Genomic DNA, 23,982 nt, shown 5'->3' with positions numbered 1-23,982 from the left:
TAAGATTAGAGAATTTTTTTTTTTTAATCACAGCAAAAATGTCTCCACCTGGTTACACATGAGGCCATAAAATATCACCAATTACAAGAACATTTCTCCCCAGGAACCCCATTTCAGAAAGGAAGTAGAAATTCACAAAGGTACTCATTACACTCAATACCTTCACTACCATCTAATTTTTTAGACCACATTATGAACTCCCCCATTAAATGCAAGTATTGCAGACCAGTTTCAATTAAGATTATAATCACTTGTTGACATTCAGTCAAACTTCTCAATTTGTTTTGGTTCTAAAAACACAATATAATACTTGTACAGTCTTCAGACAGGAAAACCATATGTTTCCCCTTTAAGTACAGTTTTAACAATGCAAGTTATTCATTCCATGAACCAACCTGCCTGAAAAAATTAAAAAGACAAAATTGAAACCTTCAGTTTTTACATTCATAACTGATGTTATCATAACCAATTCGAAGATTACATTACTCCCTGTCACGTTCATTTGCCTTAATTCAAAGTGCCAATGTGAAAACTTTAGTCCATCTAATTAACCTCTTCTCACTTCCTGTTTAAAACCAATTACCTCAAATGAGCCATTAAACAATTCTGAGTGCAATAAAAAGATGAACGGCTGCAAAATATTAAATCAGACGAGAAGGAAATACATGAGTTTATTTCCTTGTAAAAGCCCTCACCTCTTCAATGGTAGAAGCATTAATTTTGCTTCCAGCCTTTGACCTTCCAGTGCATGAGAAGTGACACTTCCATTCCCCTGCAGTGGGCAAGGTTCACTCTCTGTGCAGAGGAACACTATTTTAGAGGGATGGGCAACTTTTCTCACTAGCTACTTAGAAATAGTCTCTCTATTCAGGCCTCTCAGACAGCTGATATCTAATGACTGCTCTTCTACCTGGCAAGCTGTATGACAAAGAAGCACTTCTCTTGCCACGGGATATTTCACGGCCAGCTGATTCTTTGGCTTTTTACACTTCACCCAGTTTGCTGTATTTAATCAAAATATACATTTATTAGGCAGATTAATTATTCATAGTATCAATTAAGTAAAAATAAACAGTAAGTTTTCAAAGCCTCTGTCTTCTTTCACCTCCCAGCTCTCCTCTGGTTAAAGCTCATGCTGAATTTAGACTTTCTTTCTTCCTAATACCTCCTTTGGAGGAAGCAGACAAGTCTTCCTGACTCTCAATGACCAACATCTGCCTTTTGCTGTTTTATCAGAAGACAACATACTTCTGTGGGCTTTCATCCTGTGCCTCTCCCTAAGAAACACAAGAGTGGGCTTTTCACCTAGCCCAGCATGGAATGGGAGACTTTGGGAATGGTATTCAAACAAAACACAACAAAGGAAAAACTCCCGAAATCCCATGGTGCAGCCCTACTACCACTGAACTGCAACCTGGCTGGCTACTGATTTCCAAGTTCACTTCTCTCACAGAAACTTTCTTTAGAAGTTCTTACACTTTGGGTGGGCAATCCAAGGTCTTAACAGAGAAGCTGTTATCACTCCTGTCACAATTTAACTACTGGAAAACTTTCCAAATACTCAAAACAGAAATAAGATTAGTAACTTCCCAGTCATATTGGGGCAGCATGACTGGGAAACATACTGAGCCACCTTGGCAATTTACTTCAAGAGGAAGTGAAGACTAGTAGGGCTGGAAACCAGGGATCCTGCCATTAAGTAGTCAGATAGCAGGCTGCACAAGGTTGTGCCACTTTTTCCTAAAGCCACATTTAAAACAAACAAAAGAATACGCTCTAGTCATCATATTATTTGATCACAAAGGCCAAACTAGAAGTCTTAAAGTGAGCAGGATGGAAGCAAAGTGAACTACATGGGAAGTGTCCTACTACTACACAAGAAATTGTTTACTTTAAAGGAGAACAGCATTCCCCAAATGTCCTATAACTAAAAGTGCATCAAAACAGATCACTTATAAAGGTGCTGTGCATTCTGATTGACTTTCAGTTCTGTCATGAAAAATAACAGGTACAAGAGCAGGAGTCAGGGGTTTATACTATCTCAGTTCCTGTAGTTTCATGCAGACTCTGATATAAGACACAGCTGCCTAAAATTCTAACAAGCAAGTCTGAATTTAGATAAGGTCTTGGATATTTGTAATTTCCCTTACAGAAAGCAAGTCATAGGCTGAACATTTATATCTCAAGAAGGAATATTTAGCTACACATCTTAATTATAAGAATTTGTACTTGCCTTAATGCCATTTCCCAAAAAGAGGAGGAAGTGTCCCCTGTTCTTACAGGGAGAATATAAAAACTAAGTTATTTTTAAATAACTGTATGGTTTAACAGAAGCTGTGAAACAAACTGACATCATGACTAATTGAATAGAAATAGTTCCCCACAAAAATCTAATTAGCTAATGCAGAAAGGTGTAAACCAAGAATATAGGGGATGCTTTCAAGAAGCACGACCCTTGGAATTTGCTGAGGCTCTGTGGTCTACGGGAATGGAGCTCATTTTGTTTCAAAGAAACCCATCTACATCAAGGTATAATATAACTTCAAAAAAAACCATAAAAGTCACATGAAAATGTGAGCATAGTAATAAGTCTTCATTTTGAAAAGAAAAAGTAAGCAACACCGTAGCTTGCATTTTGAAAACATTTTCAGCACTGGTGAAACTTACATGTTAAAAGTTTAAGCACTTAGCTCCTGTTCTGTACCACATACACAGGGGTCATCACTGCATCCATCTTGTGTCTCTTATTCACCCAGATACAATTCCTCAATTAAAACTGAAATTAAATCCTAGATAGCAGTAACGGTGGAACCCCAGTTCACATAAACGTAATGCAACTATTATTAAGTGGTCTTCCTTTTATATTACTATAAAAGTTTTATTCTTCAGCTACAGAATATCCTATTACCCACAGACAAATTGCTGTAAGCCCACCTACAGCTACAGGCTCAGCAGGAAGCACATTTAACAGCCACCATTTATATTTATGCAAGAAATCTTGCCTTCTCAGCAAAAGGAAAAGAGAACCCATTTTATTAGAGATGTGACAAACCCACATTTTCAATAGTTCTGTGACAAACATGTCTTGGTATTTGCTGACCACAGAATAAAATAAATCTAAATGAAAAAATGCAATCTGAGCAGCAAAATACAGTTTTGCCACTATAGAAGAACAACCAGTAAAGACCAGCAGGAGAGAGTGTAAAGTAACACAGGGATGACTGGGAAAGGAGATGCAGTCAGCATGTTCTGGGGCTGCATAAAACTACCCCCAGAATACACTTCACATCATAGTTAGACACCAATGATTCCAGTTTTCTTCTCTTTTCCTTCAGAAAGATTATTACAAGGAAAATAACACTTATTTTACATGAGAAGATGTGATCTTTAATATCAATACACTCTAAAAGTATTTTTTAAGCATCTGAGCAACTGCCAAAGAACTACAATATTTGAAAAATATAATACATGTCTATTTTGGATTTCATTTTGTAAGTTTAGCAAAAATACAGTAAAACATATCCCAGTAGGTTTGCAGTCAGTTTGACTGGCGTGTCCATTAGTTAAACAAGCTAAGAAGCCTTTTAAATTTGAACTCTTCAGAGCCTTTGCAAAATGCAACTGCTTTGTTTCAGAAGGTTTTATCTATATAGCAGATCATTCCCAAGGCAAGGCCCAAAGGTTAAAAGTGGTAATATAAAGAAGAGAGAAGCAAAACTCCCAATAAAGCCTAATTCTGAAATTCTTGATTCAGCTGAGTAACATGATCCTGCATAATAGGAGTCATCTGTGACTGTTTGAGACTTAAGGATAAGTTAGAAAATATTTTAAAGCTTTTTTCACTACTCAATACTTGACATTTTAAGTTGTCTTTGTGGTACTGAGCATGTTTATTAAAGTAGTATTATTAATCTTGTTAATACAAGAAGATTGAAAGCAGTAAGTCCTCCAGTGAAAGTTCAAGGTAGTATGAAGAAAGGAAGCAGTTAATTAACCCTGACCCTTAGACCATCTACAGGGAGGATGTGGTGATCAGATCAAGCAAAACACTCCAAATATTAGCGGAACAGTAAATTTTCACCACATGACATAAGTCATGAGACTTCTTTATTTTCTTGTGATCTCCAGCAAGCTTAACCACTATGTTAGACCTCTCTCATATACAACCTCATAAATATGTGTATAAATTTGCCCAAACTATGTCTAAGAAATAACCAAGCAGTTGTTGACACCATATTAAAGCAACAACTTTCAAGCATGCATTTTCCCACCTAGCTCCAAATCAAGAATTAGAGTACAGTTACACAACACCAGCACTAGTACTAAACTGGAGATCAGCTGCCAAGTTTTCACAGGAAAAGAGCCTCCACAGTGGGTTGATAAGCACATGACAAAGCACAAACCAGCTAAATCCTCTCATCAACTGTACCTGAATATTTTTAGGGGTGGAAGGAGGGAAAATCTGTTAAGAATGGTACATCCATGCACTCTGAGAGCAAGCTCTCATCACCCACCTAGTCTCAATGAGGTAAGCAGTGTATGTTTCTTGTATGTTCATGGCATTCCTCCCAGTCCGCTTTTCAGCTTCTGAAACAGTGATTTCCATTTTCTTTGCCAAACAGTCTTCCATCTTTTTAGAAGAGGAAAATAAAGATTCATGCAACATTAACCACACAAGGCAAAGGCTACTAACCCTGCCTCCCCTTCTCCCACACCACATTTGTTCAAATAAGACAGGTCTCTGTGGGATAAAAGCTTTGACAGGACTTCATTTTATACCTATGTTCTCTATCACATTTGCAAGTGAAAACAGAAAACCTGCTTTGAGGAGAAAAGAGCAAAGTTAACAAACTGACAACTTCAGATACCAAAAATCACCCTGAGCCAGGAAAATACAGAAAGGAAAAGTATTTTTCTTTACAGGTAACAAAGTAACCTTTTTAAAAGCAAACAAACAAACAAACCCCATTACTTTCTATCCAAACACTTCCCAGCTACCGGTGAATTCCTCCTCAGAACACCTGGGACGTGTAACCACCTCTCCTCTTTCACAGGAAACACAACACATCCGCACCGAAATGTTTTTCTTTTAATCTCTCAGAGGAGAACGGTTATCTTTTACACATTTGCAACCAGGAACCAGTCAGGACCACACACCCACCCAGGAAAGGCAGAGCTGCACTGAGCAGGAAGGGGGGATTCATTTGTGAAATTAAGGGGGAGGAGGAAACAAAAAGGGTAATTGATAATAATCAATAATAATCTGACACTAGGGACGAGGACAGAGGGTGCACAAAGCTGTCTGACAGAAGCCAGACAGAGTCTGGAAGCAAAGCCGCGCAGCTCAGAGGGTCGGGCTGCACAGCTCTGCCGGGCAGGGCTCGGCCCCGGGCAGGTGGACGAAGGGCTCGTCCCACCTGTAGCCCCTTCCCGCGGCGGCGGGCAGCGCAGGGCACCGCCCGGCCCGGCGCCGGCTCCCCGCGCCCCTCGCCCCCGCCCGGCCCGGGCAGCCGCGCTCAGGAAAGGCCGGTGCTCGCCCGGGCCGAGCAGCCCGGTCCCGGGGCGGGAGACACCGCCCTCCGCCGCCGCCCCCTCACCCTCACCGCCGGCCGGGCTGCTCCGGGGGCAGCAGCGGCCGTCCTCTTCCTCGTCCTCCTCGTCCTCCTCCTCCTCGGGGGGCCTGCCGCTCGGCTCGGGCTCGGCGCTCTCCATGGGGCTCGGGGGCTCGGCCGCCGGCTGCGCGCAGGCGCTGATCCGGCTCCGGGCAAACCCATGGCCGGCCCTAGAGCCGGGCCGGGCCGGGGTGTGTCCGCGGGCCGCCCCGGGTCCCGCCGCCGGCCGTGCCCACCGACACGCTCGATCCCGGGGCGCTGCCGGCGTCCGGCCCGCCCTGGTGCCCGCAAGGGGCTCGATAGTGCCCCTCTGCACCGACACCCCCCGTTGTGACCGTGCTCCGCAGCCGTGAGCCTCCCGTCCGGGACGGGGACAGAGCTTCCCCTGACCGCTCACCCTCGGCCTTACAGCTGCCAATGTTTATTTCTAAGATTTGTTTGTGGTGTTGTTCCTCTCTCTAGTTCTCAGGTCATCCCAGAGTTTCTCACGCCTTTCTTGCTTGGATTTTTTGACAGCCTGTGTTGTTCTAGCTAATAGCACACCTTAAACAAACAAACAAAAAATATATGCCATATTAGTAGGAAATATTTCAGATATTTTTCTGTCTTTCGTCTGTAGCAGGAGTTGTCACTTTTCTTTACACAGTCTTTCAGCAGCCAATAACTTTCCCACCGGATGTTTGTTAGCATTAGGCAGCTCGGGTTATTTTTTAAAGCCCACCAGCCCGTTATTTCCCCACTCTCAATCCTTTGCTAGTAGAGAAGGACTCATTCGTGCTGTATTCCTTACCCTATCGGCTGCCCAGCCTTTTCCATCAGCTCCCTCCCGGCGCTGGCATGACACCAAGAAGGGCATTCTGCTCACCATCTCTGCTGGCCAACACCTAAGCATGTCCCATCCCATCACGCTTCCCCAGGAAGGACCCGAGTGGTTAAAATCTGCCGAGTTCAGCTCTGGGGAAGCCTCTGTCATTTATTAAAAGCCCCAGCCATCTTGTCTCTTCTCATTAAGCAGGAACAAACCTTCCTGTGCATTTCTGTTATTCCTAGCCTGTCTTTTTGGAGAGATATACAGCAAGGCCGCCCGGCAGCTCCTCCAGAACATCAGTTAATGTATCACACGCTATACATAAATACACCTTCACTATTGCAGCCTTTGGGTTTATTGCCTCATGATCCCATGGTACCTACACAGTCCTTGTGGGGCTGGCAAACTGGATGAAGAGATTGCTCCTATATATTCCTCGTAATCCAAACACCATTTTGGACACTCGAGAACAGAGCCCTTGTTCCCTGGTTTACATATCACATCATTCCCTGGAGAGTTCCCATTTTTGCACCAAATTCATGTCCTTTGATTCAGCACTACATTCTTTATTATTCTCATGTAGCTTTTTTTTCTTTTCTTGTCCTTTTCAAACCCAGGTTAAAGGCCACCTCAGGGGATTACAGAGTGGATATTATGTGTTTCTTTGCTTTGCTTTTTTTCTGCTTTGCATAGGAAACGGGTTTTTTTCAGTGTTGACCAGAGCTGAATTTGCATACAGTTTTCATCCAAAATTTAATCTTTTTCTTTCAACGACAGTTAAAATAAATCTCAAAATCCCCTTTGAAGACCCCGTGAATTAATATTTGGCGTCTGGTTTCTATTCTGTTGTCTTCAATGTTTACTCAACTTTTTCCTCAGCTTGTTTGAACGGATACCTCAATCTGTCCTTTCCCACCCCTCCACCACTGTAGCTGGATGGAGTTTCCCAAGCTTTTCCACAAAAGGCTTTCCTAAAACAAAAGTTTTTTACAAGTATGTGAACTGTGATTTGTCCTCTGAATAGGACTGATTTAAGATTTGTTTTCTAAACCCAAAGTCCAGTTTAGATGTAAAAGCATGATTGCATGCTGTAAGGCACAGTCTGTTTTCCATTAGGGTATGGTTTTCTTATGTTTACTCAAGATGTACATTAAGATACATACCTTGTATCAATTACACTTGCATTTGCAGCATGCACATACTGAATTTTTTCTAATCCGTATCAGTGATATGATGGAAATATTTATGTGAGGCTCACGCAGGATAGCATACTTTGTATTAAATATTTTTATTATGGAAACAACATTATCAATAAAGTACAGTAATATTTTGTGGATCTAACATTCTATGATTTCAAAAACTATTTTCACCTTTGAATTTTCTTTGTAGTAATAAAAGTTGCGGAGAAGAGTTAAAACACTGGATATAGAAGGAGGATAGTGATAGAAGTGCCCAAACCAAGTTGAGCAGCAGCCTGGGTAGCCCTTATGTACATTATAGCCTGGGGAGCTTTAGAGGAGAGTGAGATGTCCTGAGAAACTAGTGTGCAATGGAGAGGTCTTCAATAAGCACCACCATCTCCAGCAAAGTGCTTTTCCTCAGCCACATTTTCCTACCTCAGCCTGCAAAATGGGCTAACAGTATTTTCTAATAGCACAGTACTGCTCTCAGGAGAAATTCCAGGACTGGTGCTACTTTGGTCAGAATAAGCTTTAGTGTTTTCCCCCTAAGCTAGGCACAACCATTCATGCAGCCAGGCCCTCTTTGGATCCCCTCCGGTCAGGATGTGAGTCCAGTTTCCTTCAGGTCACTCTAACCAGGACACTCTCCTCCTCTTCAGCATGTTCACTAGGCAGCATAACCCTTGTTCTTCAACCTTAAGAAAGCAAACTCAACTTCCTACCTTCAAGTCCCTTCAGTCTCTGAAGCTGTCCTGACTCCCATCACAGCCTCTGTAAAACAGGGAGCTCTATCTTTTTCCATCCTTAAGTCTGTTCTTTTTAATCCTACTGTTACTCTGGATAAACTGCTTTTTGGCAGAAGAGAGCTAACCAAGGTATATTACCTTATGAATTAGATTCCTAGTGCTTTTTGTAAGGTTATGTGTGTTTCCTTTCCTTGGATCTTTTGACAGTCTGTGTTGCTCTAGCAAATAACACACCTTAAACAAACAAAAAAACATATTAATGGGAAATATTTCACAACAGCTTTGTCACAACACTATTTATCAGTATCATCATTTAGAGTTCCTCATCCCTTCAACCTCTTAGAAGTAGTTAGAATTAAAAGATACTACAACTACCATCAACAACCATCACTTTGCTACTGAGAACTTAAATGAAAACACCTAAAGCAGCGGCTCTGCTTTGCATCTATCCTGCAACACCCATGGCCTTTCAGTAACCTCAGGAAGAGACAGTAAAGCAGCCAATACTCCTGCTGACAAGAGTCACGTATCCTGTGCAGTGTCTGGCTGTGCCGGCGGCTGAAAGCAATGGGGTACAGTACAGAGTAGATTCCTGGAGCAACACAGCTGGAGCTGAGGACCCACCATCCACACCACACATATTTTAGCTGATGATTTTTAGGGTGCCTCTAGCCCACTTCCAGGGACTGGCCACCCTTCACACCTTCCAGTTTGGCTGTTACCAGAAAAAAATCAGTGTGTGCCCTGCCTTAAGCCTGCCTTGTAGTGTAAGCCAAAGCATTCCTTTGGCCAGGAGTTTCTCTTCAAAAGCACATTCCTGATCCATGGTTCAGGCTCCTGGATCCTTTCATAGTTTTACTACTAATAATAATAGTACAAAGATCATGAGTAAGGCTGTCAAACTGCTCCTACAGGCTAATTCCTCCAGAACCTAAGGTGTTTGCTATCTGGAGGTCTCTGGCAGCTGAAGTGATGCCCACTTGTGCTGTTGGTCTTCAAAGGCTGATCATCACTGAAGACCCTGGCATCTGTCTGCATGTGATGTCCTCGGTATGATGGATGCAGCAGAAAACAGTGCTTGCTTAGGATCCTTAAGAAAACACAGAAGAGGAGTGAACGTCAAGGAACTGTCAGTAAAATGCATGAGTAGCTGCTTTGGCATGGAATACTGCAGGAGGAAAAGTAGGTGAGTTCAGGCTCCTCATAGACATATTTCTATCATCTAAATATCTGTGTGACATGATCACTAAACAGTAGGAAAATCAAAATATTGTTAATTTTTCAGAAGAAGAAAAGCTCAAGGGAAGATAAGCAGAGAGTGGAAAAGAGAGATGGGTGCAGGAAATCACTCAATTCCACTCCATCTGAAATTGGTAGCAGTGGTTTCCATCCATTTCAGCTATGGCAGATCGAGTTCCACAAATACAAGCACAAAGGCCAAAACTAATCCACATTTTTGAAAGAATCTGTACAAACACATCAATAGTATGAATGAAAACTTAATGAAAGTGGCTTCAAAAGGAGCTTGAAATGAGCTGTGAGAAAAACTCAAAACTTCAGAGGAAGAAACCCAGAAGATTTGGGACAGAATTGAAGAGAAAAAACCCAACAAACCAACTCAGTAACATTGTAAATGTTAGAGGTGGTACACCTTTACTTAATCTTGATGCAGCATTCATCAAAGAACCTGTTGCACACCATCTGTGAGAAGTTAGAAGTTAGGCCAGTGTTTCTGGACTATGCAAAGACTCCAACAAAAGTCAGGCATCACAAAAAGTGCAATTATGCTTCATGGCTACCAAAACGAGCATTAACTGAGAGGTAGGAGCATGGGGAAGCTGGCAGGGCTGAGGAGAATTGATTGAGGCAACGCAGACAAGGCCACCTGTGGCCAGAGGAGGTATGGCCATGTCCCTCAGGATGCAGTGCTGGCTTTAATTGCTCATGCTCCTCATGCTATCTGATCATCAAAGGTTGCCACACCATCACTGGGACAGGCTGTAGCAAGAGAATGGAAAATGCCAAAGGTATTTTTCATGGTATTTTTCCTTAGGTGAATGCAGGATGGACGTGATGGCTGGATTGGATCCACCCTGCAGGATGCACATCTTTCCCAGGCAACTGTTGCTGATGGCACAGTGAAGCCAAGGTCAGGCTTATACGATGCAGAAGTGATGACTTTTCTGGGGTTTAATTAAATGCCAGGACAACTTGAGAGGAGTTCAATATGATTGCACAATAAATGCACATAAATTAGGAGTATGGATTTCTGCTGCTCACAGGTAGAAGCTAAGTCCCAATCCTATCAGGTAGCTGTTTTCCTTAGACCTGTCTTTTAATACTTCAAAGTATAAAATTGATTCTCCTCACGACAAAACCACTCATGGAGCTCATCTAAAGCCCAACATAACTACTGACATAAACAGATTAAAGTAAAGAACAATGTAGAAGCAACAAATATTAGTCCAGTCATGTAATGTGCAGGAAATCAAGAGGGCCAAGGGAACATCTCCTGATTGCACAAGTAAACCCAACACTTTTTGTTGTAGCCAGTCATTTTAAACTCAGTGCTCCTACTATGATCTCTGGGGTCTAGAGGGCATGGAGGAGGCCTGGGGAAGCTTGGGAGCACTGGCCCTTGCATTAGCACCATCTGGGGCATGGTTACATGGTTCCCTTCTCTCCCTTCACATTCCCCATCACATGAGGTGATCTTCACCCCTGGGAAGAATAATAAGTTTGACTCAGCTGGGTCCGGCACATGTTCGTTGTGACGTTACCCTGCACGGGGGTATTTAGTGCTCACGTTGGAGCTTCAGATCTCTTGTTTGATTGCTGAGCCTTGCCTCCCACGGTGGAAACTCAGGCTGCTTGCAACCTTCGTTTAAATATATGTTATATTGTTTCAGGTGTCCAAAGTTTTATTTTACTTCTCTAGTAAATATCTTCAGCTCCTAAACGAGAACTTTGGGAAAACTTCTCCCACAATGCAACTTAAAAATCACCCTGCAGAGACCTTACGTTCCTCAGCTTAAATCCAGCCTTCAGTGTGCCTTGAGTTATGAGGCTGTCCAGACCACTAATAGAGGAGCAGGGGAATTTACACCAAAAGGAAAAAACAAGCCAACAATAAAAATAACCATTTATCTCTTCTTCCTCCCCAGTGTCTTACTCAAAAGGTCACTGTGTTCTTTCATGGAAGCAAAGCTCTATAATGTGAGTTTAGACACTTTAGGCTAAGCCCCAGAGTTCTTACTCACTTTCCCCCGAGTAACTTTGGCAGATTTTTAGTTTGAATCTTTTCCTTGGATAAGATCTAAGAAATAACCAGGGTCTCCAGAACGGAGCTGTTAGTCAGAGAAAAGCCAGGTCAGTGGGGCACGTGCTACAGGGCTCCCCACTTAACTCTGCGTGACTCACAGCACAGCGCTAGGAAAGAAACAAGCTCCTAGCCTCCCTTTCCTCCTATTTTGCAGGTGAAGGTTGCTTACAGTAGCCTCAGCTCAATGGACTGAAAATGCAGGTTACAGAAGGGTATATCTAGCTCTGTGCAGTCTTACACAAGGGCTGAACAGACAGGTTCCCCCTGTGCAGAAAGCAAACTCCTGCCCATGTCATCATGGCACCATGTTTTACCAAGGAGCAGGTCTAACACCATCTAGAAATAAGTACAGCTGTTTGGAAAGAGTGGGACGTGCATTGCTTCGCAAAAGTTTCCCCTTGCACAGCTTCCTGTAGAAAGCCCACTGTCCTGTAAAGGTGTCATTGTATAGGACATCTACCGCTTTTGTTCTCATTTCAGGGAGGTCTGGCCCCAAATCTCTCCCTAAAATTATTCTGCAGAAAGGATGAAGCATTTTACAGGGTTCAGTTTGGCCCAAAAGTTATTTGGGATTGCCTAGAATTTTGGAAACTGCAGCTCCCACAGCTCAGGGTCCCTGGCTGCAGTGACATTGTGCAGGTTTCCTGCTGCCTTCCCAAGTTCTGCTGCTAAAAAAATAATACCCCATGCTTCCCTTGCACTTCCAAATCATACAGCATGTTTTGTCAATGTCCACCATTGTTTAAAGCCCCTCTGGGCTCCTGCTGGGGACATTATTTCTCTCCAAGTTTTATAGGCAGTGGGGGATTCTTCCTGATTTTAAAGAGGGCTCCCATGGATCATGAATAATCTGTGACATTACTAACACAAGCCTTATCCAGTTGTCTTGTAACTCGCAGAAGGGCTCACATCTGAAAATCCAACTGGCAGTCTGAGCATCCGCGGGCATTTTGAAATGCTCTGAATCCAAAAGAGGAGAGTTGTCAGGTCACCCCAAGAAACCACTGTGCACATAGCAGTTCCACTATGCTTATTGGAAAATAACGTGTTTCTGAAAGTTTGCTGAACATCTGCTTGTCCTTAGTCCTCAAAGGCCGTACTTCATCTGTGGTAACTCGGGCCAGCCCATCTCTTCTTGACTAATAGTACATAGCACACAGCAAACTGCCCAGTTGGATGCAAAGACAGATAAGTGAGGGAGGGCATTGTCACACCTTGCCTGGAGCTGGAGCCAATGTCCTGTGGGGCTGTGGGCACAAGGCAGCTCCCCTGGTCAGCCAGACCTTTCTAGGCTTGTTCTTCCAATATGTCCTCTGTGTACCCCAGGTGGTATCTTCCCTTGGGGTATCCACCTAACTTGCTCTGTTATCCCAGGGATATACAGCCATTTCCCTGTGGAGGACAGGCTGAGCTGGCTTCCACCTGGGCACCCTGAAGCAATCAGTAGCAGATCAAGCATCTCTCTGCAGAGGCCAAGCTACTCTCTACCATGCTTGTGTCACTAAGGCATAGGAGACACACTTTATGTTTATCAGCTGTGTCTGTACCTCATCTAATGTCTCCCCTTTTTCCTTTTTAAACACAGAAGGGAAAAGAGATACCTTATTTAACTCCATAACAAAATAGTTTATATAAATAGTTTATATAAATAGTTTACAAAACAACTGGGTGCAGATTATCAGAAAGGTGGATACAAAGAAAGGGCCTTCAAGTCCAATGGAACAAAAGTTTCACCTGTAATGAATGTGCACACACACAAGCATATATAGATACACAACATATCTACCTGAAACTGATTAATGAACTAAAAGATGAATTGTAAAATGGGTAAATAAAAAGCTGGAGATTTACTGAATTAGAATCCAGCATATGTATTAAAAATTAGTCAATGTATTTATCAGTAACTACAAAACCTTTTTTTTTTTTTTTTGCCTGCATAAAGCCTTAATAACAGCATTTCTTTCTCTGCTACTGTCGAATACATTGATCTGAAGGATTGGGGTAGATCATAGGGCAAGAGTTTGAGGATTTTACTCCTCCTTTTGCCACTGATTAATTGTGTTAACAACCAAGGCAAGACAGAACTCTGCTACATTTCACAGTTTCCCTTTTGCAAGTGGGATAATATTTCTTACAAGTTTTGTATATGCGTTACCTTTCATGCTTTATTCAGATGAAAGAATCACGCAGGGGTACCCATGCCTTTTTGATTAGATGCACACAGCAAACTTTAGGTCCCCTTCAAAGATCCTTGGGCCGTGCGAAGCCACGAGCAACTCCACATTGTCATCAGAAAACAAAAATCAAACTCTTTTTCTCAGAGCCTGACTCCTTTGCCCAGCTCCCCCCTCCCATATTTGTATATATTTCGAGAGGAGAGTCAGGCTTAGTTTGTTCATAAACTGCAGTTCCTGGGCGGACCCCACGCACAGCTGGGCTTTAGCGGCTGGATCCGCCTTCCCGGCAAGCCTGGCTGGGAGCCTCGCAAACTCGGGGCTCCGGGCTTGACAGCAGAATCGCAGGAGACTGGCTCCACCGAAGGAAGATGAATTGGTCAAAGCCGTGAAACCGGGTTTCTTGTTGCTAGTGGGATCCAGAAATGGGTTACCGAAGGAGTCTGAGTCTGCTTCCCTTACTGCTGCTCTCCTTTTGTGAGTAGAAAAATGTTTCTGGTTAGGCAATGTTAAGCAACATACTCTGAGAAGTCATTTATTTTTCCTTCCTCCAGCAAAACAGCTAATCTTTGATTTCTCCCCTGACAGCAATTAGCCAGAGGATTGGAAATAGCTGAGAGTTTAGTAGAATACGCTGCTGCAACTGCATCAGCTGTGTATTGCTCTTATGGCGAAGGGCGAGCGATCTCTTGGTGGAAAGTGCTGCGTGCTCGCTTGGAGCAGCTCGCAGATGTCAGTGTTTACAGTGCAAAAATATATATAGGTCAGCATTACTTGTTGGAAGTTTTTATTTTATTGTGGGAGATTAAAAGCAACTGAAGTGCACCGCTGAACGATCTGGCTTCGACAGTGTCCAGATGTGGTGAAGTTTGCAGCTTAGAACTTTTATCAGACCTGGTTTATGCGCAGAATTAATCGAACTATTAAAGAAAGGAAGAAGTGGGGAGAGGGGGAGGAGAAGTGTCTTTGCAACAACATCTGGTTATTCGGCAAACCTTTCCAGCACTTACGTAAAGATTTCTTTGTAATAAGTGCCCTGTTTCAGTTTTGATAGCACTTCTTCAGTACTGTAGATAAAACCCTCCAGCAGCACTTGAAAATGTGCCCATCCGTGGTTTAACTTTTCTTGTTTATATCTTGATGATTGTTTCATAACAGGGAATGGATTTGTGTATAAATGAGTGTTATATACACATCTCCTAAGTATGTGTGTGTGTCTTTCTGTATATACAGAGCCTATGTATATGTATACACGCATATATCCCTATATAGTGTACATTTATATATTTGCATGGACACTGACACTTTTTAAAGTAAACTCTGACCAACACAGACCTGTTCCCCTTGCTATAGAAATTTCAAGGCAACTAGAATTGCTTTTTTTCTCCAAGCAATGAAGTAGGAGGATTACAACACCAGTATTTTTGCATCCAAATGAAATAACTGGGGGCAGGGATCTGTATCTGTATTCACTTTATGTGGGTCCCCCTATCTACAAGAACAGGGAATAAAAGAATGATCGGTGAGTAGTTTGTGTGTAGGCAAATACAACCCTGGGGGCAACTGTTGAAGCAGAGAGAACCAGATGGGGAGATTTAGGACACAAACTCTGGTTCATTTTTTAAAAAGTTATGGAGATATATAGTATTCATTATTGTAGATAATACCCAAAAGTATGGTTTGAAATGTAGGATACTATACCGATAACATCCTGCTAACTTAATAGCAGTTGGAGCAGGAATTACTACAAGGTATTGTTTAAAGCACAGTCCTGGGTTGTTTTTGGTAAAAAAGAAGACCACTAATTATCCTTCAGAAATACCTAATTTTGGAGTTATTTAACTTATGGTTTCCTTTTTCTGAAAGGCAAGGTTTTAATCTGAAAGAAGCCAAACCAAAACATATCATGATTACTAAGTTCATCTGAAAGGTTATGTGAGTGATATGATGACAAAATTTGATTCCCAAAATTTTTTGGGAAAAAAAAAAATAAGGCAAGGCTTGCTCTCTGATTCAGCTCATCAGTGATAGATGTTTTCTAAGACTACATCCACTTCCCTTGCATTTAGTGATAAGATTGACCCTACAGTCATGTTGAGACAGTAGAAATACCCTGGGAGCCCACTTTGCATTGACATTAAAAAAGAAGGGAACAGCAAGTTCCCCAAAGAGACAGAATATACACATTCAGCTGTTCTTCAAGCAACAAACCGTACCAGCCTCTCTTTTAAGAGTGACAGTGCTAGCCTGGTGACAGCAGCGAAGTTGCTTCTCTTAGCACAGAAATTTAAGACTTGCCATAGAGAACATGGCTCAGACTCCAGCTGAGCATCTTTAGGAACTTTGCTGCTCTCCCTAAGAGTTTACACCATGGCAGCAGAGACCCCATTCTGTGCTCCATGCTGCCTGTCTCTATGCCTTGGATCACCAACATGGTGAAGTGGCCATCACACAGCACCTCTGACCACTCTTGTCCATACATGATGGAATAAAGGGCTGTAGTCTGACAGACCACCGTATTTCCCTAATTCTCCCCGGCCAGCCCCAGCAAGGCTTCAAAATATCCACCCTTAAACTCCTCCCTGGTGGCAGTGGCTGCTGGAGGGCAGCATTTTTGCATGACTTTCTCAGCAGAAGGTGCAGACAGGAGCTGTAGTTGCACTGCTGCTAGCACAAACCCTCACACAGGTGAGCAGAGAATCCTTCCAAGGCAGTCCTGGACTTACCTGGCCCGGGACGAAAAAAATACGAGGATCATTCAGAACTGGAAAACTGTCTTACGATGTAGGGGACTGAAGGCTCAGTTTGGCCAGGAGGGAGCTGGAAGGTGAGTGAGCCTTCTACAGCCAGGTCCCAGGGAGGTGCTTTCTGGCAGAGGGCTTCCTCTTCTATGGAGCAGTGGAAAAACAAGATGTACACACTGGAAGCTAAAATGGGGTGCATTTGTGTTAGAGCACAAGACAGTAAAGTTGTTCCAGCAAGTAATTACTCAGGCTGGGGACGTGGTAGATTTTTGTTGCTCAAAGCCTTCAAGACTACAAGACTATCTGCTTGGAACTATAACCTGTACAGAAGCTACAGACTTGATATCAGGATTACTGTATTGTGCACATGGAAACACTCTGGCCTTAAAGTTAAGAATTAGGAGGTTTTCTGCTCTGTTTTGTATCAGTATTGGGAAAGTCTCCCTTGTGCTCCATCTGTTAGGAACAGGACTCACATCTGGACAAGCAGACATGGGGCTGAACACAGTCTCATCTCACAGAGAGGATAACAAAGCACCACAGCCCTCTGACCTGTGGAGGCAACCTCAAGAGTGTGAGCTAAGTGTCACTGGTGCGACGACAGCTCTCAGGGCGTGCAGAACCCCAGCAGAGTGTCTTTGGGCATCCAACCTCCAAAAGAGGAGAAGAAACTCAAAGTCTGCCAAGGCACATAGGACTTCCATGGCAGAGCGAGCTGCAAGAGAAAGAAGATTTTTGAAATGAGGGGAAGTTGCAGGTCTGCTGCCCCAAGTCTAGATCTCCCAGTTTCTGGGATTTGGGTCTGCTTCCCCATAACTCAGTCTTCTATTAAAATGCTGGTCCACTAAAATATCCTAACATTTTTGCCTAGTCTCCTGGGGTCCCTTTGTCATGGTCCCTCATGGAACTTTGATGGCTCCACAGAGAGTGTGTTTGAGGGTTATCTCCTGGTAGATGGTGGCTCTCTGAAGCCATATGCTCTTTCCTGCCTACACAAACTGTTCCCCCAGTGAGCCTCTTCAGCTAAATATATAGAGTGTATATAATTCATAAATCAGGACAGGGAGCTCCAGGGCTGTCAGAAAAACATCTCTGGCTTTTGATCTGCCCAAGAAATCTCTGACCTATCCCAGGCTCCTTAGGCAGCTTGTTCAAGAAGTTGGCTTCCTATTTCTGAGGTCAGCAGAGCTAAAACCAGGGGTCATAGTGCCACCAAAATGCCAGCCCACTCCTTGAGCAGAGGAGCTGTTGGAATTGCACCCCAACACTAATGTATGCACAGTTCAAGAACACGGGCTCAAATGTGAGCTGTGAGGGGATGGGGGAAGAAACAGGGCAAAGGAGGAGTCACCCTCCATTTCACAGGCAAATACATCCTTTTGCAGAAAGGGGCTTTGCAGGTCCAAGGCTGAGCCCGGGCAGCTGAGCAAACCTCTTCTCCCAGTCTATGCAGCATGTGGAAGTGGGTGCTGCCTACCCCAGGACACAGGACTGCAGGGTTGGTTGTTACAATCCTTCTCAAGTAACACTATGTTTTGCTTTAGTGTTGATTTAAGCCAGCCAAAACACCAAGGAAGAAATTATTCCCACAAACCAAACCAGGCTGCAAGGGCCCCACATTGGCTGGGTGTAAGTAGCTGGATTGGGAGCAGGCAGAGCATCCCACTGCCTGAAGGAGAAACTTGTGCGTCCTACCATGAGGCTAAATAAGAACAAAGCTGGAATAAATTCTCCAGTTAGGAAGTGAAAGGGAAAAACACAAGAAAAACCCTGACAATGCAGAACTGGAGTCCTCTGCAGTGTTGCAAGTGGCAAGAAACTGAGCAAGGAAAGCAATGTATTATTTTGAATTCAGCTTTACACTTCTCCAAACCCAATACTACTGTTTCAGTCTGGTGTAACTTAGATTAACTGAAGGTTAAGAAGACTGGCAGTGTACAGATATGTCAGATTTATGAAAACTGGCATTTCCTCTCCCCTAGCACCTCCAGCTTTTCTCAGACTTGAGACAGGCTGGTCATCATTAAAGCTGCTCAAATCTGTGTTTTGGTGGGGGGCTTTGTGGAGGAAAGTCCTTTTTGAAATATAATTCCACAACCCCCCAAAAACTCCCAAACAAATAAAACCACAAACCAGTAGTAAAACTTATGCTTACTGGTGTTTTACTGGTGTTATCACTATTTAATAATGGTCACAAAGACATTTTTGTGTACCAGTAGTAAATGAATTCAGCCAGCTGCAATCATGATACTTGTTACTCCCATTAGAGATGGAGTTCTGGACAGTTGTATCCCACATATTCCCTGAATATGCAGAAAGCAAACACTGGCATTAAAAACAGGTGACTGGGGGCTTTTATTCTGAGAAAATATTCAGCTCTACTGCCTGTACTCCATGGCTTTATATTGTTCCGTGTTTTGCTCTGTCGAGTTTATTTCCTCAGGACATTGTTTTCCTCTCCCCTTAGTGATAACTCTTTGCAATAACATTTGCTTTCTGCCGGGCTCCACAGTGTTACAACTTGCCATAAACTAATGAACTCTCCCATAGATTGTCGTGTTTTCAAGGAAGTGCAACATCTGATCTTTTTATTAAAAAAAACAGTCCCACCAAGGAGACAAAATCAGCAGCTCCCACACACTTTGCTCTTTCACATCCCATGTTTAGAGCTGTGTGCCAAGTGAAAGCCTCGTGCTGGAAGGGGCCTCCACGCAGAGGGGAGATAACACCACTGATGGCTGGCTGCCCTATCAAACCTGGGGATTACAGCTACATTATCTCTGTGCTGGACCCCAACTGTGGGATAACATTTCCTTAGGGATCTTCAAGGGGAAGTGAAGGGATGGCTGAAAGCTGTCTTGGCCCTGCTTGCACGCACATCCCTGAATTCAGAGTCAACTGTCGTGATCCTGCCTCCGGAAAGGATCTGTAGCGTCCATCAGAGTCTTATTTCTTCTTCATCAGTTGGTTCATCTTTTTACTACGGTCCATGTAGGGTTGAAACTCTCCTGCCAGCTGCTGGTAACTGTCAAAATTTTAGGAGAAGTGGGAGTGCCTGCTTATCATGCAATCCCCTCTGCAGCCCATGCTCCCACCAATTACACCGCTCCAGGACTTACCCTTTCATGGAGCTGTTCCACTGCAGTGTTTTCCTTCCCATTGATAAGCCAGGAACATGCCTGACAAACGACAGCTGATTTATACTACAGCAAATGCATCCTGGCGTTGGGGTAATTAATGTGTCCAGCTGTGCACTGCAGCCCGCCAGTCTGCGCCCGTGTGAACTCCAGCAGACCAAGGACATGCCTCAGCTCAGTGCTACCCGTGACTACACAGGGTTATTTGGATTCAAGACTAAAACTTTTTTTTTTTTTAAAGTACCTTTTCAGCATTTGCACTGTGTGATTAGAAGCTGTCGTGGGGACCTGCTGTGCAGTTCCAGCGGTGGCAGCTGCCCAGTGTCACTTTGCAAAGCCCTGTGTTCCAGTTCCACCCCTGCCACTCTCAAAGCAAGCAGCAACTCTCAAAGTGGTTGAAGCAACATCATACTGGACATGCTCTGCCTGTGGGAAGACGTCTTATCTTGCCACGCTGGGGATGGAAATGTTCCCTTTAACTCTATATCATTTACTCTCCACTGGATCCAAAACTCTCCAAAGAAAACTGTGCCCAGTAGCTTCCATGCTGGCTCCAGAATCAGTTCTAATGAGGCCTGAAGGTTTTTGAAAGAAATGCCAGCCTGCCTTCATTCAGCCTGCAAAGAGCTGTTGTCCTGCCCTTGCAGCATATGATGGCACGTCCTCTGGCCATGCCTGAGAGCTGGAGAGTCCAGAACCATCACACACACCCTAATGTGTGCCCTGCACACAAAGCAGTACAGATGAGTTTGTACCAGCAATGGGAACTAGCACAACCATGACAGCCAGCAAACAGGGCTGGTTTATTACCATGGTCCAGGTGGGGCTGAGCCCTGAAAAATCCCCTGAGAGCTAACACTGACTGATATCGCTCCAATATCTGAGTCTCTCCTAATCTTTTCAGTTCCTCCAACACCCCTGTGAATAACACTTATATCTTTGCATCTGGGAGGCCCAGAGACATCTGCTGAAGTTCCTGGCTACTAAGAGGGGCCTTTTCCCTAGATCAGCAATGCAAAACCCTGGGATTTTGATACTAATCCCTTCTCACTTCAGCCATCCCAAACCAGAAGGCTTGGCTGTGTCCTACATTGCCATAGTGCACCATACACCCCATCAGAAAGATGCTGTTGCCAACGTGAATTCATGTTGTGTCCAGCACTGAAAATCCAGAGAAGAATTTCTCTTCTTTTCCTGCAAAATCGGTGTCTCAGACCCCTTCCTGAAAACAGTTTTTGAGAGTGCCATGACTGCAAGTGCTTCTGATGTCTTTACAACTAACACTGGTATAGCTATTTCTTTAGAAAGATCCATTGCTGTTTTCAGGTGGATTTTTTAATAAAATGCTGTCCATGGAGAATGAACGCCTGTGTCCCCAGTGAGTGTTTGACAGAGCAGGTTGCCAGTCAACACAGCTGGGACACGATGAGGAACATCTGTTTGATGCTGCTTGATAAAACTTCCTGCCTGGGAGACTCTAAATATCATCATCCAGCATGGAAGAAATGGAATCAGTTGCTGTCTTGCTGTGTAAAGCATTTTTTTCCATACTAGATCTGTCCCAAAATTAGCCCCAACCAGTCCATGATAGCAAACAAGACCCTTCTTCTTACAATGGGAAGTGACACACAGAGCCATAAGCTTGAGAAGTTGAATGAATCATCCTTCTTCAAATAGACCCAGGGTACAAGCATCCACAGAAATAAGACCAATGGATCCCCTGGGAGGTCAGTTCCTGCCATGTCTTTAATATGTCAAAAGGCACTCGATGGAAGAAAATGGTCGCAGATGTTCCCACCAGAGGCAGAGGCCGTTCGCTTGGGGGTGGGATCTCAGCGCATGTTTACTGTGGGTTTGTATCTTTGCCCTGTGCTCACCTGCTGTAAAACAGCGTCACAGGCCTCTGAGCTTTCCTTTCACCCTCACCAGGGCTATCAGCTCTTCAACAGGCTGTAGCTTGGGAGGCAGTTCTGGGGCAGAAGTGCTGTTCAGCAATATTCAGACTCACCATGTTTCAGGAGGTGTCCAGAGGCAGGATGCTGAGTTGAAAAGGCAGTGCACATGCAAAATGATGAGATCTTGGAGCAGAAGATGGTGAATAGAGAAGCCACTCTTCATCATTTCCTCCATGTTGGAGGAGCAGCTTTGCCCCCTGCACCTCATCCCCTCCAGCTGCCAACTCTCTCTGGAGGTGTGCTGCAGCTCTGCCCACTGGCTGGGACTTGTGGGAATCTTCTCCTTCTCCTGCAAGTGGGATCTCTTGAAAGGCATCACAAAGACAAGAAAGCTCCTGTTACTCTTATGTGCAGAGTAAAAGCACTTCGGGCTCTGTCAACAGAGACATACCTGAAAATTTTTTCCATACCTGAAAAAAATTCCTTTCCAAACCCCTGCTCCTTCTGCCCTCCTACCATAGCTCTCTTCTGCTTTAGAAAATGGAAAATGTTCAAGTTGAATTCAACCCTATTGTGCAGTGCTTTTTAGTAGGTTACAACACAAACTCTTTAAAAGATATTTTCAATAGATCAAGAAAGGCATGAAAGAGAAGAACACACCGTCTATTTACACGCTAAATGTGGGACACTTATGAGAAGGGAAAAAGTATTTTGTGTCTGTAATCCAGGCTAGCCTCAAGTTCAAGTTCCCTCTGACAGCACAAATTACTTAATTACTGTTAGATCCAATCTAAATGAGGGCAAAACTCAACTCTACATAATAATTTTAGCAGACATAAAGAACTGGCAGTGCTGGTACAAGTTGATGACAGCACATGGATGGAAAATTAACAGAGCATCCCTGCCCCAGCAGCTTGTCACAGAGTCCCTTGCAAGCCCCACTTGATCTGATTCCTTGGGAATCAAAGTAATATAAATGCAAAAAAATACAAACTAGTCAATCATGAAAAGTCCAACCCAGACATGAAGAGCAGCTCCGGTCTAACATCTCTTTGTGGGCTCATCAAAGACCTTCTAGCAGATGGCAAACCGAACGTGTGCCAGGAATTTCAAACACTCCTCAGGAAGTTCATCTAAATCATCAGTAAACCATTTGCACTTAAAACAGAGTGAACTCCATTGCCCAAATGTGACCCAGATAATGTTTCTGATGTGTTTACCTACTTGGATGATATCTTTAAATTTCAATTCCATCTATTCACAGAGATCCAGGATTCCTGCAGAGCTTGAAAAATGTACACAAAACTGAAATCCAGAGCATAATATGATGATAATGGTAAAAAACCCCTGACTGCCATGCAATAGTTTTACTTGAATTTGTAGGTTAGATAGAGCTATGTCTGCTACCTACTTGCAGCTCATGTGCTTTTTCTCCTTGGTCATTGCTGCAGCTTTTTAAGTGTAAAAAGGGGTACTCCTCTTTGCAACATCTTCCTGAGAATGAGCTGCAGAAGCTGCAGTTAAAGGGATATAAGATAGACTCTTGGTACCTCTGCAGAAACAAGAGCAACAAAAATGATGGCAACAGCAGTGTGGAGTTGGTTGACTCTTACCTTCTGCCATTCACCTCCCAGTCCTGAAAGTGCTCTAAAATACTCAGCAATTTCTGCAGCGACTTGTGACAAGATGAGCTCAAACCAGCTGCATGTGACCAGGCTGTGACTCCTTCTCCCAAGCAGTGTGGGAGGTGGGAAAAGGGACTTATTTTTAAGAGGAGAATTTAGTCAAAACTGGATCACTGCAAAGTGCTCTTCAAAGGCCTCAAATCTCAGAGCCCTCTGAAAACATGGTATGCAAATCCACCAATATCAGAAGGCACTTTCCATAGGGGATGTGGCAGCTTAGCCCTCTGCAGACCCCACTGGCAGCCCATGCACACCATGCCATGACATATGCTAATGCATTGCTTCACCCTGCAAAGCCTCAGACAAGCAGAGGTGCCGGCAGAGCTGCTAAAACTACTTATGAACTGCTGAAACTCAGCATTTCCCCACCTCCTCAGACCCTGAATAAATTGCTTTCCATCTGACAAGGAGAAATGGCATGTTCCCATCACACGCTGTCTGGGCTGGTGGGAGTTGCTGAGGCCATGGGGCTGTGAAGTGATCCTGGTGCAGGTGACCACACAGGACTGCCTGAATACATGGGCTGACCCCTGGCTGTGGGTTTTTTTCCTCCCAGACCTATACTTGTTCTGGCTGTGCTGCTGGCTTGGCTTGCTCTCTCAAGGTTTTTCCAATACAACACATAGGTAGAAAGGACAGAAAAAGATAGGAAAAATAAAGGAATGGGGTCATAGGTGC

At 43.7% G+C, this 23,982-nt stretch overlaps 2 protein-coding genes across 3 annotated transcripts in view; one reads left to right on the top strand and one right to left on the bottom strand.

Moving 5' to 3' along the window:
- Window positions 1–4,702, bottom strand: part of SNX4 (sorting nexin 4) — a 32,753-nt gene extending 28,051 nt beyond the window's left edge. The window contains exon 1 of one of the 2 annotated variants that reach the window (XM_029959868.1): window positions 4,515–4,702. In XM_029959868.1, coding sequence (XP_029815728.1) covers window positions 4,515–4,666 — 152 coding nt within the window. In that variant the 5' untranslated portion in view covers window positions 4,667–4,702. The remainder of the gene's footprint in view (window positions 1–4,514) is intronic. The other variant, XM_029959867.1, reaches the window with a different exon arrangement.
- Window positions 4,703–14,149: 9,447 nt separating this feature from the next.
- LOC103756932 (TGF-beta receptor type-2) overlaps window positions 14,150–23,982 on the top strand; it is a 31,553-nt gene continuing 21,720 nt past the window's right edge. Inside the window, 1 exon segment of the mRNA XM_029959827.1 lies at window positions 14,150–14,320. Within this exon segment, the coding sequence (XP_029815687.1) occupies window positions 14,269–14,320 (52 nt within the window). The 5' untranslated portion in view covers window positions 14,150–14,268.

Source organism: Manacus vitellinus, unplaced genomic scaffold (assembly GCF_001715985.3).
Source record: "Manacus vitellinus isolate BGI_N305 unplaced genomic scaffold, ASM171598v3 scaffold_22_pilon, whole genome shotgun sequence".
NCBI classification, from domain to species: domain Eukaryota; kingdom Metazoa; phylum Chordata; class Aves; order Passeriformes; family Pipridae; genus Manacus; species Manacus vitellinus.
The sequence above is the reverse complement of the archived record's forward strand: the minus strand, read 5'-3'. Positions and strand labels throughout refer to the sequence as shown.